At 36.1% G+C, this 19,437-nt stretch overlaps 3 protein-coding genes across 3 annotated transcripts; 1 reads left to right on the forward strand and 2 right to left on the reverse strand.

The window, feature by feature from the left end:
- Positions 1–8,172: 8,172 nt before the first annotated feature.
- On the reverse strand, positions 8,173–11,002 carry LOC137743680 (small COPII coat GTPase SAR1A-like). The gene is made up of 3 exons (XM_068483612.1): positions 9,970–11,002; positions 9,335–9,466; positions 8,173–8,718 (listed from the first exon to the last, which is right to left on the reverse strand). The coding sequence occupies exons 1-3, from the start codon at positions 10,096–10,098 to the stop codon at positions 8,398–8,400; spliced, it is 582 nt and encodes a 193-aa protein (XP_068339713.1). The 5' UTR covers positions 10,099–11,002; the 3' UTR covers positions 8,173–8,397.
- A 388-nt stretch (positions 11,003–11,390) lies between these two features.
- On the reverse strand, positions 11,391–12,595 carry LOC137743681 (universal stress protein A-like protein). The gene is made up of 4 exons (XM_068483613.1): positions 12,310–12,595; positions 12,065–12,174; positions 11,805–11,923; positions 11,391–11,697 (listed from the first exon to the last, which is right to left on the reverse strand). Exons 1-4 carry the CDS (start codon positions 12,488–12,490, stop codon positions 11,622–11,624), a joined length of 486 nt encoding a protein of 161 aa, XP_068339714.1. The 5' UTR covers positions 12,491–12,595; the 3' UTR covers positions 11,391–11,621.
- A 4,379-nt stretch (positions 12,596–16,974) lies between these two features.
- Positions 16,975–19,338, forward strand: LOC137743302 (uncharacterized). The gene is made up of 6 exons (XM_068483169.1): positions 16,975–17,286; positions 17,410–17,481; positions 18,030–18,100; positions 18,414–18,549; positions 18,824–18,904; positions 19,012–19,338. The coding sequence occupies exons 1-6, from the start codon at positions 17,149–17,151 to the stop codon at positions 19,198–19,200; spliced, it is 687 nt and encodes a 228-aa protein (XP_068339270.1). The 5' UTR covers positions 16,975–17,148; the 3' UTR covers positions 19,201–19,338.
- Positions 19,339–19,437: the final 99 nt, after the last annotated feature.

Consider the following 19,437-nt stretch of genomic DNA (forward strand, 5'->3'; position numbering starts at 1 on the left):
TTCTGATCTAGTTGAATTCCACTCTGAGGAAATCGTCCCTTTTACCGTTGGAGTTTCTTCCTCTCGTGAGCTATAGCTGAAGCTTGAACAGCAATTTGGAGGAGTCTCTGATGCTCAGTTTCATCAACTCTGATCTCGTCTCCAATCGATTTAAAAGTATATCAATCCATCTCCGAGTATTTGCAACCAATTAAGGACATTTTCAATTCTCTGACAGCTGCTGGAGCTCCGGTGTCCAACCATGACTTAATTGCAGCTACTTTCATGGCCTACCTGATGAGTTTGAGTCCTTCATTGACTCCATCATGCTTCGTCTTTCATCCACCTCTCTTGATGAATTACATGGCCTTTTACTTACCAGTTACCAAGGAAATCTCTATGGCCCGTCGCAAGCAAGTAATTTCCTCCTCTTCAACTGAGCCTTTTTAGGCCTTTTTTTTGCAATCTTAGGCACCGTTGCTCCCCATACCATCTCCACAAGCAATTGCAGCTCACAATCAGCCTTCCCAGTCCCCTATTCGGTATAATTCTAATCGAGGTAGAAATAATCTCAATTTTAACTCAAAGAGGGGAAATCGCCATTTGAATAGCAATCTTGGAAATTTCAATAGAAATAATCGTGGCAACTTTAACCGATCTAATTATCAAGGCTCTCGATCTTCAACCTCCTCTGGTTCCAAGATTCCATGTCAAATTTGTGGTTCCACCAGTCATGAAGCCATTGATAGCTTGATCGCATGAATCCTGATATTTTTGGCAAAGTACCACCTGCTAAACTTGCTAAAATGTGTGCTCATTACTCAGCCAAGCTTACTCCCTCATGGCTTGTTGACTCAGGAGCTACTTCTCACATCACCAATGATATTGCCAATATCTCATCACCTACCCCTTATACTGGAGAAGACAAGATTTACATTGGCGATGATAAAAGTTTGTCTATTGTTAGTTCATCATGTTTAAATACTTCTCATGCTTCATTTAAGTTGAACAATGTCTTACATGTTCTTCACATGAAACACATTTGCTTATCAATTTCTCAAACACAACAGTTGTTCTATGACTCTTGACCCTGATGGATCCACTGTTAAGGATCGTATTTTGGGGAACATGCTTTTTCGAGGACCAGTTAGGGATAGCTTCTATCCACTTCCTAAGCTCCTGCAAGCATAATACATCATCCCCATCAGCTTTAATAAATGTCAGGCACCTGTGAAGGTTTAGCACAAAAGATTAGGTCATCCATCTTTTTTTCATCTTTAGAAGGGTAATTTCTAGTAATAACCTTGCATTACAAGGAAAGTTATCTGTTGATTTTTTTCTGTTCTGATTGTGATGTTGCTAAGAACCACAAATTACCATTTGGAACTGCTAGATCTTCAACAACTGAAGGCTTACCATTCCAACTGTTTTCGACTAAAAAAATATAGAATCACATCCAAAGGTCTTGCAACATTTTCCTTAGCTCCTATGCAAAATATTTCCAAAAACTAAATATTTGAATTCTTTTCATAAAAACTGTGAGTTATAACCTTCGTTTTCAAAGTAATTTTGAAAATTACAATATTCATTATAAGCCAATTATAAGCCAAAATTCGAGTTATTCTAGTTGCATCACATCTTTTCTAATATTAATTTAGAACATTTTGATGATAATTAAATTTGGGAGCCCTATTATTAGTTTATAATTTTTTCCTTCTATTTTTTTAACTTTAAAAATTAGTTAAAAAATAGTTACAGGGTCTAACAAATATTAGAATTACATTCAAATGTCTTGCAACATTTTCCTTAGCATCCACTCAAGATATTTCCTAAAATTAAATTTTCAATTTTTTCACAAAAATTGTGAGTTGTATAACCTACGTTTCCAAAGCGATTTTGGGAATTTTAGAAGATTCATTATAAGCTGAAGTTCTAGTCATTTTCGTTGCACCTCATGTTTCTTAATATTAATTCAGGACAATCGGAAGATTATCGACTCATGAAATATATTTGTGGGCCACTATATTAGTTTATATTATTATTTTTATTTTGTAACTTTAAAAATCAATAAAAATAGTTTCAAAATCTAATAAATGGTAGAATCACATCCAAAGGTCTTGCAACATTTTTCTTAGCTCCCATGCAAAATATTTTCTAAAACTAAATATTTCAATTTTTTCACAAAAACTGTGAGAATATAAACCCACGTTTTCAAAGTGATTTTGGAAATTTTACAATATTCATTATAAGCCAAAAATTCGAGTCATTCTCGTTGCACCACATGCTTCCTAATATTAATTTAGGACATTTCGATGATTTTTTACTCAAAAAATTTGGGGGCCCCACTATTAGTTTTTAATTTTTTTTCCTTTTATTTTTCAACTTTCAAAAATAGTTTTGTGATCTAACAAATATTAGAATAACATGCAAAGGTCTTGCAACATTTTCCTTAACATCCACTCAAAATATTCCCTAAAATTAAATTTTCAATTTTTTTTTCACAAAAATTGTGAGTTATATAACCTATGTTTTTAAAGCGATTTTGGGAACTTGACAAGATTCATTATAAGTCAAAATTCGAGTCATTATCGTCGCATTACATGTTTCTTAATATTAACTTAGGACAATCAGAATATTATCTACTCATGAAATATATTTGTGGGCCCCTATATTAGTTTGTATTACTTTTTCTATTTTGCAACTTTAGAATTAATAAAAACTGTTTCAGAATCATAACTTTTAACATAGTAACCCTTTCTTACAAAAAAACATTTCTTCGTCACGCTGTGTTGAAGGAAAAAATTCGAGTGCACCGGGCACTAAAACGCACTGAACTTAGTGTGTTATTATTCACACGCCCCTTAACACTTTAGCTTAGTTTGTGCTACCATTCACACGCCTCTACACCCTAAACCTCATGGGCCTCCATTGCTTTTGTTGAGTCTTGGGCCTTCCCAAAGGCATGAGTTTGGCTTGGGCTACCTCTTGCTCCGCCTAAACCATTAATTTTTATTTATTTTATGTTTTAAATTTTTTGTTAGATTTTTATTTTTCCCATACCACAACACCAAACTATCATCGTCATGTTCTACAGAATGTATTTTTGGTGAAATTTTTCTTATAATCCATGTCAAAAAATTCAAAAACAAGGATATAAACCTAAATCTAAACCTAAAGGTATTTGAATCTCAATAAAGCAATGTTGGAAGAAAAAATATTTAATGAAAAAAGAAAAAAGGAGGAAAAAAAAAGAAAAAAGGGTGAATTCTTGATTTAGTCCCTAAATGATCATCTCAGTGAAAATTAGGTTCCTAAATTATTTTTTCGGTAAAATAAGTCCCTAAATTCATTGGAAACTACTAATTTCATCATAGTATTATATTCAAAACTAGTTTATGCAATTTTTGTCAACTTAGGGACCTAACACTTTGTAGAGGGTAATACTGTCTTTTTCTTGCCTATAAGCCCTTAACTTTCATATAAGTTGCGAATTTAACGTCCTATTTACGCTTTAATTTCATACACTATTTCTTCCAAAAAAAAAAAAGTCCTACCCTCTCAAGTGTATCACATGCAAGTCATGCAACTTGAATTAACGGAAATTGGTAGATTTTTATAATTTAATGACTGATTTTTCTGAATAAATAGGTTAGGGACCTAATTTTCACTAAAGTGATAATTCAAGGACTAAATCGACAGTTCACACATAAAAAAAAAATTAGAAAAGAGCATGATCGTTACTTTGCTACCGGGCCTCCTAGAGGGATGTTGCTAGGAAACCATTCTCAGATTAAGTCGCAACCTTCATACCGATCCTCCCTTTTCAAATTTTTGTTTTCTTTTTCAGTTATTTTTTTCTTTTATTTATTTTATTTCTCTTACCATAATAACAAACTATCATATTCATCTTCTTCAAATATATTTTTCCATGCAAAATCTATTACAATTCATATTTAAACACTTGAAATCAATGATTTAAAACCTAAATTTAAAGTTTTTTTCTTTCTATTCTCAACTTTAAAAATCAATAAAAAAAAAAAAGTTCTGAGACCTAATAAACGGTACGATCACGTCCAAATATCTTGCAATATATTCCTTAACTATGATGCAAAGTATTCCTAAAGCTGTAAATTTCAAATTTTTTTTCACAAAAATTGTGAGTTATAATCCGCATTTTTCCAATCGATTAACTTTTATAGCATTCATTATAAGCCAAAGTTAGAGTCATTATACCCGCATCACATGTTTCCTAAAATTAATTTAGGACATTCCCAGGATTTCGGACACCTACAAATCTCTTCGGGGGCCCACTATTAGCTTTCATTATTTTTCTATTTTGAACTTTAAAAATCAATGAAAAATAGTTTCAGGACCTAATAAAAGATAAAATCACATCCAAAAGTCTTGCAACATTTATGTTAATTCCTAGCAAAATATTTCTTAAAACTAAAAAATTTCAATTTTTTCACAAAAATTGTGAGTTATAACCCACATTTTTCAATTGATTTTGAGAACTTTTACAACATTCGTTATAAATCAAAGTTAGAGTCATTCTACTAACTCCACATGTTTCCTAAAATTAATTTAGGACGTAACTCCCAAGATTTCGGACAACTACAAATCTCTTTGGGGGCCCCGCCATTATTTTTCATACTTTCAACTATAAAAATCAATGAAAGATAGTTTCAGGACCAAATAAAGGATAAAATCACATCCAAAGGTCTTGCAACATTTTCATTAATTCCCATGCAAAATATTTCCTAAAACTAAAAATTTCAATTTTTTCACAAAAATTGTGAGTTATATATAACCCATGTATCTAATCGATTTTAAGAACTTTTACAACATTTGTTATAAGCCAAAGTTAGAGTCATTTTACTCACACCACATGTTTCCTAAAATTAATTTAGGACATTCCCAAGATTTCGGACACCTACAAATCTCTTTGGAGGCCCCAATCCCCCTTTTCAATTTCTTTTTTCTTTTTCAGTTTTTTTTTTCTTTTATTTCTCTTACCATAACAACAAATTATCATATTCATGTTCTTCAAGATATATTTTTCCATTTAAACACTTGAAATCAACAATTTAAAACCTAAATTTAAAGATACTTTTCTATTTTTCAACTTTAAAAATCAAGAAAAATAGTTCTGGGATCTAATAAATGGTAGGATCATGTCCAAAAGTCTTGCAATATTTTCCATAACAACGATACAAAATATTTTTAAAGCTAAAAATTTCAAAATTTTCACAAAAACTATGAGTTATAACTCACAGTTTTCCAATTGATTTGGAAATACATTATTCATGTCCAACTACTTTTTTATTAGTCAGACAATGTTTCAATAAGAAACAAATTGCTGTGAAAAAAATTTGAGAGTGTTTTCTTATGATATCTTAAGATATGACAACACATTGCTCAAGAGTTTGTAACTATTGAACCCCTTCTTGTTTTGCTTAATATATGAAACAAAATATTTATAATTGCTAATACCAATTTACTCTTTAAGTTGGAGAGCAGTAGTGATTGGATAGATGAAACTGCCATGCGATCTTCTACGTCTTCTTCCTTGCATGTAAATACCTTATGTTTTAGGTTTTGAAACCAAACCAATCGCTTGCTTGCCCCAAATTCCAATGGCTCCAATCCGATTGGCATCCCGGGCGGTCCACGTGTGAGCTTTTTTCCCCTTGCTTGCTTCCCAAGTCTCCCCCAATGCCATTGATAGGCCCATTAAGTAATTTTAATTTTCATAGATTCTAGTTTTATGATTTTTCATCTTGTTCCTTACATTTTTAGCTAGATATCTTAGATTATTCTTGTTTCATCTTCCCTATAAGGATCGTCATCTCTCTCTCAATTAATTCCTTAAATCTCGTCGCTAATCTAATTTAATGAATATTGAAAATGATTTGTTGTACACATAACAATTGAACATAAATGTTCTCGCAATCTTTTGTATGAAGGTTGAAGAGTAAACTCTATATTATCAAAATACATCCAATTCATTCAAGACCCAAACGAAACTGAAATCAACACTAGTAGCTAGTTGATGAACAGGTAATTTTACACTAATATATCTCTTTGGATTAAGCTTTAATACATATATGGTTCACATACAATTAATCTCACATTACATCAATCATAATCAACGACATTCTTCTTAATTTAAGTTGAAAATAACCAATGAGACTTCTTCTTGTCAACCTTCTTCTCCTTAATGGTATCCAAGTTCGGTTTCCAAGTACCCTTGCCCGAAAGCTGCCTACTCAAATAGTTTGGTCTCGAGTCCAAATCTTCCGGCAGATCAAACTCCGGCACATACCTGCTCATGACCTTGGACGACGTCCTCTCCATACTATATTCCCTGTCCTTGTTTGGCAACACGAAAGCTTGCCCGGGATCACCTGCCAGGCATATTCTAGCGAACAAAGGTAAAAACCCTGGCGACCTCGATTGTAAAACCAAATTTCCACTTAAAAGAACACCGCGGATTTCTTCGGATGACAACGGCACTGGTTTCCCTCGCTTCATTGGCAGCATTAAGTAAACCTTTTTCATGTCGAGCTGCATGTCTGCAGGCAACGGGGTTGCCCTTTTTTCGGGGACAGCAGAACCGAATTCCACGACGACTTGCTGCGGGTTCTCTAGCATGAGCTCAGCGACGGTGATGGGGTGATTGAACTCATGCACAGAGCCGTTGGATAATATGACTTTTCCGGTGGCATGGGATTGCTTGCTGGAGATGGAATTGCCCATGATGATGAGGTAATTATAAGGGCTCAAAAGCAAACTAGGATTTGACGAGGAGTTGAACAAAATCTGGGGTTTACTCACATTTTATATAGTGGGATTCTTCTTAGCTTAGCTTAGCTTGGAAAGGATAGGATAGGTTCATATGTTGGTTAACCAACTCCATCTTGGTGACGGACATATAGTTGACCTATATTAAATAAGGGAGGTTCGAGGGTCGTCGGTTCAACTGTAACTATGTTAAGTTGTTAACTAACTAAATCTATTTACAACTAATTTAATTGCGACTCGTTTTCGTCCGTCAAAGCTTATGGAAAATCACTTTTGATCTCTGCTAATACCTTTTTTCCTTTTTTCTTTTTTTTTTTGTTGATTTTTCTATTTCTTTGGCTTGGAATATTAGTAATATGACTTTGGGACTTAATAATGATACGACCAGCTCCAGCTCCAGCCCCATAGGGCTTATATCAGTTTACTTATGCTTGCATAAATGCTCTTGCGTACTTTTACGGTCCCATTTTTCACAAAAATTGTGAGCTATATTGTTATTACAAAACAAAATAAGACAAGCATATAATGTTCTACTTTCTTGCTCTAAAATAAAAAGGGTTATTATACAAAATGGTCTCTGAGATTTGCATGATCAATAGAAATGGTCTCTGAGATTGAAAATCAATAGAAATGGTCCCTGAGATTGTCCACCATCCATGATTTTGGTCATTACGTTAAAAACTCTTTTGGCAATTTTCAAAACTTCGTAACTCAATCGATTCTTAATCAAATTCGACCCATAATATATCAAAATGAAGATAAGAAAGTATAGAACAAGATTATACCTATTTGGAAGCCCAATGATTGCCAGAGATGGCCGGAAAATAGCCTGAAAGGTGACTGGTCCGCAGGAAAACTGGAAAACTCGCCGGAAACTAGGTAAACTTTAAACGTTCATAACTTGTTTAATACTCAACTCGAGACGAAGAGAATGGTATCTTCTTTACTGCTAACTCACCGTGGTTTGGCCGGAAAACTGCTTGAAAGTGGCTAACTCGAAAATGGTTAGCCACTTTCAAGCCGTTGTCCCAAACCACGGCGAGTTAGCCTTCGAAAAAGGTACCATTCTCTTCGTCTCGTCAAGAAGTATTATTTTCGTTTTTGAATCACTTGATTTGGTTGAGTATTGAAGAAGTTATGAACGTTTAAAATTTACCCAGTTGCCGGAGAGTTTGCCAGTTTTCCTGCAGACCAGTCACCTTTCAGGCTATTTTCCGGCCATCCCTAGCAACCATTGGGCTTCCAAATATGTATAATCTTATTCTACACTTTCCTATCTTCATTTTGATATATTATGGGTCGAATTTGGTTAAGAATCGATTGAGTTACAAAACTTTGAAAATTGCCCAAAATCGTTTTTAACAGAATGACCAAAATCATGGATGGTGGACAATCTCAGGGACCATTTCTATTGATTTTCAATCTCATGGATCATTTCTATTGATCATGCAAATCTCAGGGACCATTTTGTATAATAACCCAAAAAAAATTTAACAAAGCAGTGACATTCATATTTCCTTCTACACAAATCCCAAGACAAAGAAAGAGCCTAAGACTGAATAAATTTTCAACTTAAGGCGCGACAAGTGGTAGTACACCTTGTCGACCATCCTCCTACTTGATGTATTGAGAGAGCCATTTGAAACCATCGCCGTACCCCATTTTCCGTACAATGCTGCACATAAACACTTCTAGCGGACGGACACTTGAGTCCGTTAGGTTTACATTCCCCTTGCCAGTGGTGAAGTTGGTCAGCCCAAGGTGATATCGCAACTCATCCTCCGAGGCAGCATATGGTAGGTCAATCTTGTTCCCTAGAATTAGAAATGGGACAGTGGCTAGGGCTTCATCCGAAAGGAGTGCATCTAGTTCCTTTTTGGATTCTGCAAAGCGCGCCTTGTCATAGGCATCCACCAGGTACACCACAGCATCCACCTGTAAACACCTCAAATCATGTAGCTATGATTAGCTAATGTTGGAGCCTTTACATTGCTGATGAAAGTTCAAACACAGCATATAATGGACGATAATAAGACAAAAAAAATATAAATTCAAACTTAAACATTCATAAAAGGCCAGAGGAACTAGGTTCCATAGTGTTAGGCACAACTCATATGCAGTGCACAGAAGATCCAACGTAAACACTAAACACTTACACATATTTCATACATTAGAAGGCTTGATTCAAATTTACACACACCCAAAAATAAAAAAAAAGGTTGTATCAAGCAGAGAACGCACACAACCAGGAGTCCAGGACGACAACAACACATTGCTTCCAAGATAAAGGGAAAATAAATTCTTGAAAGCAACCACACCAATACAGGTAGTAAACAAAAAATTCAAGAAGTGAGAAAACCAGACTTTCTCAAGGGACAGGAATAAGCAGACCAGAAACGATGCATTAAACCATGAATTTCTGAACTATGGAAAGAGTGAAACCTCTCGCAAGCAGGTTTAGGTCCAGGAAAAGACAATGGCAAAGAACTCCGCAGAGGTATGAGAACAAAGCAAAAGTGTGGCCGTTAATCAAGCTTTATGTATATCTAACCTTTGCATAGTAATCCCTCCAAACTCTGCGAGCAATCTGATGACCTCCCAAATCAAAGGCCTTGAACTTGATTTTCCCAATGCTCAACTCCTCCGATGTTGGATACTGCGTGGGCTGGTGCTGCACCAGTCTCTGAAAACGAGTGCAACAAAACTCAAATTGTTACCACACATGACAACAATACATTTGCAAACATCCTAATAATCAAAGCAATCACCAAACTGCACACAGATAAAAACAACCGCGGATTAGTGTACTTGCTTCAGTTTTGACTTCTAAAGCTAAAGGTTCGGGAAAAAACTTGAATCCGGTGATTTGATTTGGGGGCTTTCCCATTAAGTTTAAATGATCAACTTTGACCTCAGTTCCGAGTTCCAACACTTGTTAATTTAACCCCTTCTCTTGTGAATCTAACTCCCAAATTCCAATTCTTTTCCTCAATCCTCAGTCTTCAACTTTGGAGAAGAAAATTTAATCTAATCAATGAATTCAAAAGATTGAAATTGAAGTAAACGGAACATTTCTGATTCCTCGAATCCGAAGTAGGAGCCAATCGATAAGGAAATTAAAGCACAAAATTCGAAAATGAATAGCTGACAGAGATAAGAAAAGGGGGGCCGGAGGAAGGAACCGACCTCGTCTTTCAACATGTGGAGCAAGGTGGTCTTGCCGGCGTTATCGAGGCCGAGGAACAAGATCTTGGCCTCTTTCTGCCAGAGACCGAGGGACGCGAGCACACCGTAGAACCAGTCGAACAGAAACATGCTGCTGCTACTGACGGTGACGGTGATGCTGACACTGACGCCGTATCCGAACGAAATGGATCGGGTCGAGTTCGGATCTACGGCAATAAAAGCCTTATCGGATCAAGGCCTCCGACGAGAGTTCACTGACTTTGATCCCTAATTCTAATTCATTCTCCGCTCGCTCAACAGGGGTTTTTTTTTTTTTTTTTTTTTGAAGAAACGATAGTATTTCATTAACATAAATGAACACTTACAAAGATGTCATATGAGTACGTATACTTCAGTGATTAATTTCTTAATCTGAAGGTAATAAGCACAAATACAAATGATTTGAAAGACCCTATACAGCCATCACACAAATACACCACATACGCAATACAAAAACCTACACGAGAGGCTACAAAAAATTTCGCATAAGCGACACAAAGGCCGAAACAACATACCAGTAATAGATAACTAAACTAAAAAAAACAAAAGAAACAGGTTTTGCAGCTGCAAGTTGGCAGAAGGCGTGGGGAGCAAAGCCCGAGGCACATGCAGAAATGTCGGGAGGAGAGCGATGCCAACTGTAGCCGGGACGACCTGAGAGAGGTGGGGAGGAAAGGGTTCTAGCCAGAGCCACCGTAAACGTCGTAACACCATCACAAACCTGAGAGATGGTGGGAAAAGTCGATTGTGGTGAAGGGTGGAGGATGGCTGAGATGGGGATGAGGGGAAAGAGGAAGGGGATGAGGGGAAAGAGGAAGGAAGGAAGGAAGAGCTAGGGAAAGAAAGGGAGAGGCTGCCACCGGCCTTCAGCCATAGCCAGAGGCCGGCGGTGATGGGGAAAAACTAGGGTTTGGTTGGGTTTTTTGCTGGAATGGCTAGAGAGAGAGAGAGGCAAATAGACCACGCTCAAATTTCATAACTGGTAACTGGTCAGTCTCTAATTAATTAATTAAAATATACTATGTAGATAGGCGGGGTTTCGCTGTAAATCTATTTCACACGTTCCATTAGTTTTGCTTGTTGAATCAGTGATGGACCCTAACGTACTCGTACTTGTATTTTTTGGCGTATGTTAGAGCTTAGTTAAATGAGAGTTTTAACGAAACACTCCTGATACTGTTATGAAATTTGAGTGTGGTAGTTGTGAGGATAGTTGAGATTGTACCATAAACTTATAAGCACATATTTAGCCAGCCTTCATATTTAGGTATTAGCTTCTTTAAAATTTCCTTCAATTCTTGTTCAGCACTTTGATCATTTGTCCTACTAGGCTTCAAGGGACAGAGATAGAATTCATAATTAACCACAAATCATGATCATACATATATATTGAGGACATGGCAGGTACAAGTTACAGAAATCTTTTCTTATAATTCATTTTCATCTTCTCGTCAATTTTTTTTCAACGATTCATCTGTGGAGTGAATTGACAAATGCATACATTTGTGAAATCCGATCCCTCTTCCCTTCCCACCCCCAAACCCCATTCCTTTGCCTTTAGTTAATTTAGAAATTGATTATGATCATAGACGTCGATCTATTATTTTCGCTGATCAGGATTTCTTCACGATCACCACAGGACAATCTACGTGTTTCGCGCAATAATCACTCACACTTCCAAGAAGAGTCCTGCAACAAAATATCAAAATTATAACAAGATATCAGATGTAATTACTTATATCTATTAAAAATAAACAAATTCAGATAATTAGTTGATGTGAATGAATTAATAATACCTCTTAAAGAAACCATAACCATGGCTTCCCATGACCAAAGTGTCAGCTTTGAGTTTCTCAACCGTATTACATATCACATTCTTTGGATCTCCCTTCCCTACTACTCTCACAATATGCGCCTGCAAGCATGCAGAACATAAATTAATTAATTAACCAACTTACAATTAATTTTAATTAATTGAAAAACACAAATGAAAGTCTAAAACAATTGCAGAAAACAAACACATATAGCAGAGTCTAATTAATTAATCAGTAATTACATTGGTCTGGAAATTTCTGTAAACGGCTTCAGCTCTTTGCATCACTGAATTTACCATCTTAGTCCCGTGTTTTTCCATGGATCCAACCACATCGTTCGAAAACATATATGCTGCAATATCAAGTACACGCACATCAACTCCAAATCAATATTTCCATTTCAGTATTCCAAATTGATTAATCAGGTCCAAAATTAGAAACTAAAAAGTATGTAATTAGTTGTAATTTGTAAGGGAACGTTAATTACCTGCAGCGTCGAAAGTGGAATGGACTGGCTGCGGTTTGACATAGAGAAGAACGAGAGTGTTGTTTGCGTTTTGAGAGGAGAGGTTTCCCAGACACCAGGAGAGAGCATGCATGCTCTCTTCGCTCTCGTCTACTGCCACCACAATTTTGTGCTCTCTGCTCCTCATGTTTTCGGCCTCCATTCAATAAAAATTGCTAAGTTTTGCCCTGAAGAACTTTGGTGCACGTATGTGGTATTGGGAAAGCTTTGAGGCCTGAAGATATCGATAACACAAACCCGAACGCAAATATATATAGGGGCCACTTCACTTGTGCCGTGGTTTTTGATGGTTTCTACTTTTTGGTTCAGCTGTGGGATTACATTACATTTCATTAACTAGATATGCAGACAGTAAAAACAACTGGTCCATCTCATCTGGGATTGGAAATAGTGACCAAATTATATAACTTAAGCTGTAGTGGCTTTAGACTAACAAATTAAACCAGTTTGCAAAGGAAACGGTTTGAACTAGTACTAGCTCTGTGTGACGGAATCTTAAGTCAATAGTACATTGTTACTGCGTTTAACATGGCCATGTGGCAGAGTGTTAAATGACATATATAGTCATTCTTCAACTAGATATTTATTGACCGAATTGTAGTATTACCTTGTGCCACTGGGTCAACATCTTTGCTGAGGAAAGCGTAAGTGGGTGCTGATTAAATTTTGAATTTTTTCAGCCCACCAAACCACACATGTTACAATCAATCATAAGGTAAGGTATACCGTATAATATATTACTCTCCAATAATTCACATGCATTCCGCCCGCCAGAATATGCTATGATATGCAAGCATAACAGATATTTAGGACATCTTGGCGTACGTACCAAAAAAAACAAATAATATCTTCTACTTGATTCTATAGTAACAGTATAGAAAGCTGAAAATGTGTAAAGGCAAAAGATGCACTTTCTAATGACAAGCAGTTTTGATTTGCAGAATAAGTCAATTCTCACTATGTTGTGTTGGGGTAAATTACTTACAAGATTTCTTATTTTGGAGTTTTTAATAGTTAGATTCTCGACCACAAGTACATCAATCAATGTCTAACGGTTAAAAAATCTAGTAGTATACTCCATAGCATTTTCAGTTACGTAGTGGGATATTTATATATGAAATAATTTAGATTAGATTCCATCAAATCCAAATTTAATACTAGAACTTTTAGCAGTAGACGAGGGACCAGCTATAGAGAGGTAGGACTCGGGACAGGTGTAGAGAATATCTAACTTGGAAAGCGTCACGTTTGTCAACCTGATCCATAAGGCAAGTCAAGTGAAGGAAGGAATGAATAGCTTCAGCAATTCCAATCCATGTCGTTTTAAGTCGTCCAAATCTGTTGCTGTTGCCGTTGCTTGTGCAGCTTGATATTTCTTAAAAGCTAAAGCACCTCTCCACTCCAATCCATCATCATCTCCTCATCCGGTAACGAGTGGTCGCCAAATATAAGCCATAATATTAGTATTATTCTTACTATCTTCCATTTCAATTTTGGATACTTGTTAGAATACTTTCAATCTTGATGCTCAAGGTAGGTATTCTCAAGTCTCACGCTTTCCCAGCCTACCTCTAGCAGTTGAATATGGCCCGGCCCAATATATGCCCAATCCTGCCACATAAAATTGGGCTTTCCTAGTGGCTTTCCCTCGCCCATTTATTTCCTTTGTTTTACCAAAATTAAAAGACAGCAGCCGAATATGAACTCTAGTGGCTTCTTATGATACTACGTTTCAGTTCAACAATGAAATAAGGTTGTTACTTGTTAGGTACAGCATAGCCTTTGTAATCTCATGTATCGCTTTATAAATTTATTAGGGAAATAAACTCTTTTCCTCCATCTTGTGCTCCTTTGTACTATTGGTTGTTTAATTTGTCGTTTAAGTGTGGAGATTTAAGCACGTATCAAATTTATTATGTTTGTTAAAAAGAGAATTTTGTTACATATAAGCTAACGCATACTGAGTGAAATTGGATTTTGGTTACGAGGTGTTTGGATTCCTCCTTTTGTGCTGTGGTGTAGATAATGAATCTAGCATAATATGCTACAAAATTTTATACCAAATCTGATATTATTTAGTGTTTCATTTGAGCATTTATTCCGTCTTATCATACCACAACATTTTTTTTTTTTGTTACTTTAAATTGCTTATAACTGTTTGCTTGGCTTCTTTGCTTCGCTTTTGGAACCTCAAATTCCCATATAAGGTTGCAGGGTGACGATGTGAACGCTAGAGGCGACAAATTAACTTATTGAGTTGTTAATAGGTATCTATTAAGATCTATTTAGTCTAATTTGATCTTACACCATTAGTATCGTTACCAATCTCACTTCTATATTTTGATGATAGCAAATTAAACAAATTTAAATAAGTACTTATTAACAATTCAATGAATGTGATTAGCTGCTGCCAAAGACGAACTTGTCGAACATTCTGGACTCGACTTCTTCGGGTAGAGGAAGAAAGAGGTCGGTATTGTATTGTATAGGGTTGGCTCCAAATGTCCCCACCACAAAGTGCCGACCACTTGCCTCAAAACCTTCAAACAGTTGTAAGTCCATACTATGTGGATATGTATTGATCCCCTGTTTCCCATTATTCCAAATATCTAATATCTACATGCCATTTGTTGCTTTGTGATTAGATAACTCCAAAAAGACGGATAAGAACAAATGTCACCAGTCCACCATTCTTATGTCTCACTCTCACAATATTATTTTTTCTTTAATTTCCATTAATTAAGTATATTATCGTTGTTAGTACAACAATTTACATATTTTAATTAAAAAGTCCATGTTTGCTAATTTACAGTTTACATAATTTTGATAAAAAAATAACCTTGTAAATGAAGAAAAATATAACCAAAAAGCCTGACACAATTGAAAAAAAGGAGAGGAATATGAGGTGCAGCAAGGAGCATTCGAAGAAGCAGCTCCGCCGAATGACACTCACGGGTCCGTGCTCATGCGTTTTTGGACTTGGGTTTCGGTGAGCGTGTTTCTTGGCCGTCTAATCATATAGCCGCAGTGGGGACCATTCAAGTTTAAATTTTAGTTTGTTCAGTTTTTTTCGACCGTTGATCAACGATCTCACGCTCAAAATTCAAAGGTGGCAGGGACAGGATAGGTAGGAATTCGAATTGGACACGGACGGGAAGGAAAATAGTGTCCTAACCCAATAATAGACGATTAGGAATCCCTACTACTTATTTGGCAACTGTTTCCCAATCAAATTATATATTTAACCTGACGGCATTGCCCCTCTCTCCCCCAAAATTATGCAAATTACAAATATCACATATCAAATAATCAGCAATTTTTCTTTTAATTTTTCCCTTCTTTTTGGGATTTCAGAATTCATATAAGAATTTAGGATCAGTTATCCAATTCAATCTTTTACTATTTTACAGTAGAAATGCATATGTGGATAATAAATAGAGTAGATCCATATTTCAAACATATTTACTAATCCAAACAACTTTTTTACTTAAACATTACACCAAAAACTGAAAGAGGTGTCAGTGCTTAACCTAATGGTGCAAGCAGGGAAAGAAGCTGCGAAAAGTCTAAGGGAGATCAAAAAGTCGACCGTCTATGAACTTAGTCAGACTAGGATATGTAAAGTGTTTTTCGACCACAAGAGGCACATGGGCATTCTAACAACTTAATGACACAAATGTCTAGAAACAAGTCTATCCAAACGTCAATCAGGCCACGTGACGATTCATAGTCAGTGACATAGGCCTAGGATGGGACGTAAACGTGGTCAGACCAGCGATTAGAGAGACAAAGTTGGATAACCAAGACCGAGCAAGACGCTTGGTACACATCATCTAGAAAAGCATGTCATTTTCAACTGGGCACCTGTCACTTCATCGGCAATACCTAACTAATAGGTGAAAAGGTGTCAGTACGCTAGCCTACATATTAGTGGCGTATTAAATGCGGGGTTGGGAAAATCCAAGGATGGGGAGTTCATTGAGGGCCTACATAATGGGGCGAGACCTTTTGTATTGGGGTCGAACAACTGAAAGGAAAGAGAATTCATGTATTAGTTGAGCGCCATTTTTAGTCTTGAAATCAATATAATCTGACCAATACATTGAGTGTAGTCGAGTTTTGAGGAGTGAACCACTCAAATCTTTGAATCTATTTCATTTCAGACAATTTTCCAAACCCACCAAACATTTAGTATTTTAATTTGTTACCTTACAAAGTTAGAGCATTACCACAATAAACAAAACATGAAAACAAACTCATCCAAAAAACTTGATAAGAAGTCTTCCGACTCAAAACGAGTCAAACTGAAAATACGAGCTCTTATTTTCGGGTGATGCAGAGTTTTGAATTACTGTCACTTAGAGCTATTAGATTCAATTGACGAGCTGTTCCCTTTTCTTATACAAATGCTTCTTCTAAACGTTCTAAATTTGGTATAAATTGAAGTGTCTTTGACCGCGCTGGTCAAGTCCTGCATCCATATATGTATATGACGCGTCAGGACTCAGGGCAATACAACGAATAACAGTATTACTAGTTAATTAAGTGAATATTCGTTTGATTTAGATATAGATAAGTGCGGGGCATTTTTGGAATTTCGTTCACCTTTGCTTTATATAAAGTCCAATTTTTCGGACACGCGTAGAGAGAAAGAACTGGACACAAACAAAACACAGGCACACAGAGACAGAGTTTTTTGAATTAAAGAGAAGTTTTTCGAAATAAAGACAAGTTTTTCAACAACAGACAACACCGAAACAGAAAGAGAAAGAGGGCAATTGAGGGAGTTTATTGAAAAATATGGGAGACGTGATACTGTACGTGGAGGAGGATTCATGCTCGGCAGTTTCGCTCTGCAGGATTTGCCATGAAGAAGAATTCGGAAGCTCCGATCATAAGACCATGGAAGCTCCCTGTGCATGCTCTGGAACTGTTAAGGTACACCTCAAAACCCAGTTTTCTCTCATCTTCGTCTCTTGCTTTTCCGCTTCCGTTTCCGAAAAATCCTGCAAACGATTTATAAATTCTGTTTTTTTTTTTTTTTTTTTTTTTTTCTCTCAGTTTGCACACAGAGATTGCATACAGAGGTGGTGCAACGAGAAAGGCAATACGACCTGCGAAATATGTCTCCAGGTAATATTCAGCTGATCAGATTTCGTATCTCTGGGTTCTTTCGAATTTTTCATTTTTTGTTCCGTATTTTATTTTGTGTTATGTATTAAATGAATTGTTTTTGCTGTTTTGCTTCGTGTTTACGTATCTCATCAGTCTTGAAAAATCGAAATGGGTCCGATGTCCTTTTTTTTTTTGTTCTTTTTCAAGTCGATGAGGATTCTTGGCGTTTAAAATTTGTCTTTTTCCCGTAACTTTGGTTTATGTTCAAAGTCTTTCTTTTTGTCTGGGTTAGTTATGGTTATACTCTTTGCTTCCTTCGTTCCGATGCAAAACTAAATAAAACGTTTCATGATTAATATCGTAGTCCTGAGTGTTGTAGTAGGAGATGTTATTGGCATTCTAAAAAAATCATTACATATCATCAGGTGTAATTTTCGCTTATGTTTTTATAACAAACAAGTGCGCTATGATTTTTTAAAAGTGCTAATAATAGCAAAATTTAAATTGGAAGAGAAAAAAATGGTGTCGATGAAGTTTGACTGACCGTAAAATATGTATATGTGCAGAGCTATGAACCAGGATACACAGCACCACCGCCAAAAAAGACGCAGATAGATGACTCAGCAGTAACAATTAGGTACGTCTCATATCTTCTTAAGTATCCAGAATTAGATATATATCTGCATTCGTTGCTTTATGATATTTAATTATTTCTTTAATTTTCATTTTTCTATATAATTAATCAAATGCACGTTTATTTCCATATTGATGTTAATATATAGTTGAAGAAGGAGGCAGACAGACTGTTTTGCAAGTAGGTCTAAATTCTAATGGTTGTATTAACAACATGGGAATGTGATTAAGACCACTAATTGGAATGTTTCTAAATTGCGCATGTCCTTGATTTGATTTGATTTTTTTTAAATATGTAATTGTTTATTTGGTTGCAGAGATAGCGTGCAGGTTCCGAGAAGAGAGCAAGAGGAAGAGGAGGGCGCAGGAAGCCCAAGATATGGCTACTCTGCGTCTCAATGCTCGTCTGCGGCTGACAGAAGTGCATCTTATTGTCGATCTCTCACTCTCCTTGTAAGTTTGTTTTCTCCACATCTTTATGCACGTTATCTAACCCAATATAATAGTCTAAAAGGAGCATTTTTTTTATTTTATTTTTATTTTAGCGATGATCCATTTTAAATTAATCTAAAACTGTAGAGAGATGAATTCAAATTTGTCTCCATTTGGCAAACACGTAGCTCATCTTTGACCTTCAGTATATAAAAAAAAAATGTTAATTAAAATCCTGTCCAAAGAAACATGCTTTAACTCTGTTACTTAACCATGAGTTTGAATTGCATTGCAGTTTACGGTGGTGTTGCTGGTGAGGCATCTCTTTGTGGTGATTACCGGTACCGAAGAAGATTACCCCTTCACGCTTCTAACTGTAAGTACCAGTACTACTACCAGCACAGTACCCACCACATTGTTATTTTGGTGTGCAAATCTTCCTGCTGAAATGTACTTGTTAATCTTGATTTGGCCGCGTTTCAGGTGCTTATTCTAAGGTCTAGCGGGATTATCCTGCCAATGTACGTATTATTTCGAACAATCACAGCCATCCGAAACAGCATCCACCACCAGTATCATCGATATCATCGTTATCAGCAGCAAGACTCTGACTCTGAAGATGAGACCGATAGCGAAGACCTGGCTGACAATGAAGAAACTCAAACAGTTTGACACACAATCTCCAATTGTTTTTTTTTTTTTACTTCCATTAATTTGTAACAAACAGAAACAGTAGAGAGCATCATATGATCCATGCCCATCTGTCTTGACGTATATACGAAAGGAAATAATATCGATTCTTTTTTTTTTTTTATGTTTCTTTGCTTGGTTAAAGATTCAGGTTAAGGTTTCCAAATCAAATCCTGAAAGTAAGGAATCCAAACCACCCACCAAACCTACCCAGAATAA

The sequence above is a fragment of the Pyrus communis genome, chromosome 8 (assembly GCF_963583255.1).
Source record: "Pyrus communis chromosome 8, drPyrComm1.1, whole genome shotgun sequence".
Taxonomy (NCBI): domain Eukaryota; kingdom Viridiplantae; phylum Streptophyta; class Magnoliopsida; order Rosales; family Rosaceae; genus Pyrus; species Pyrus communis.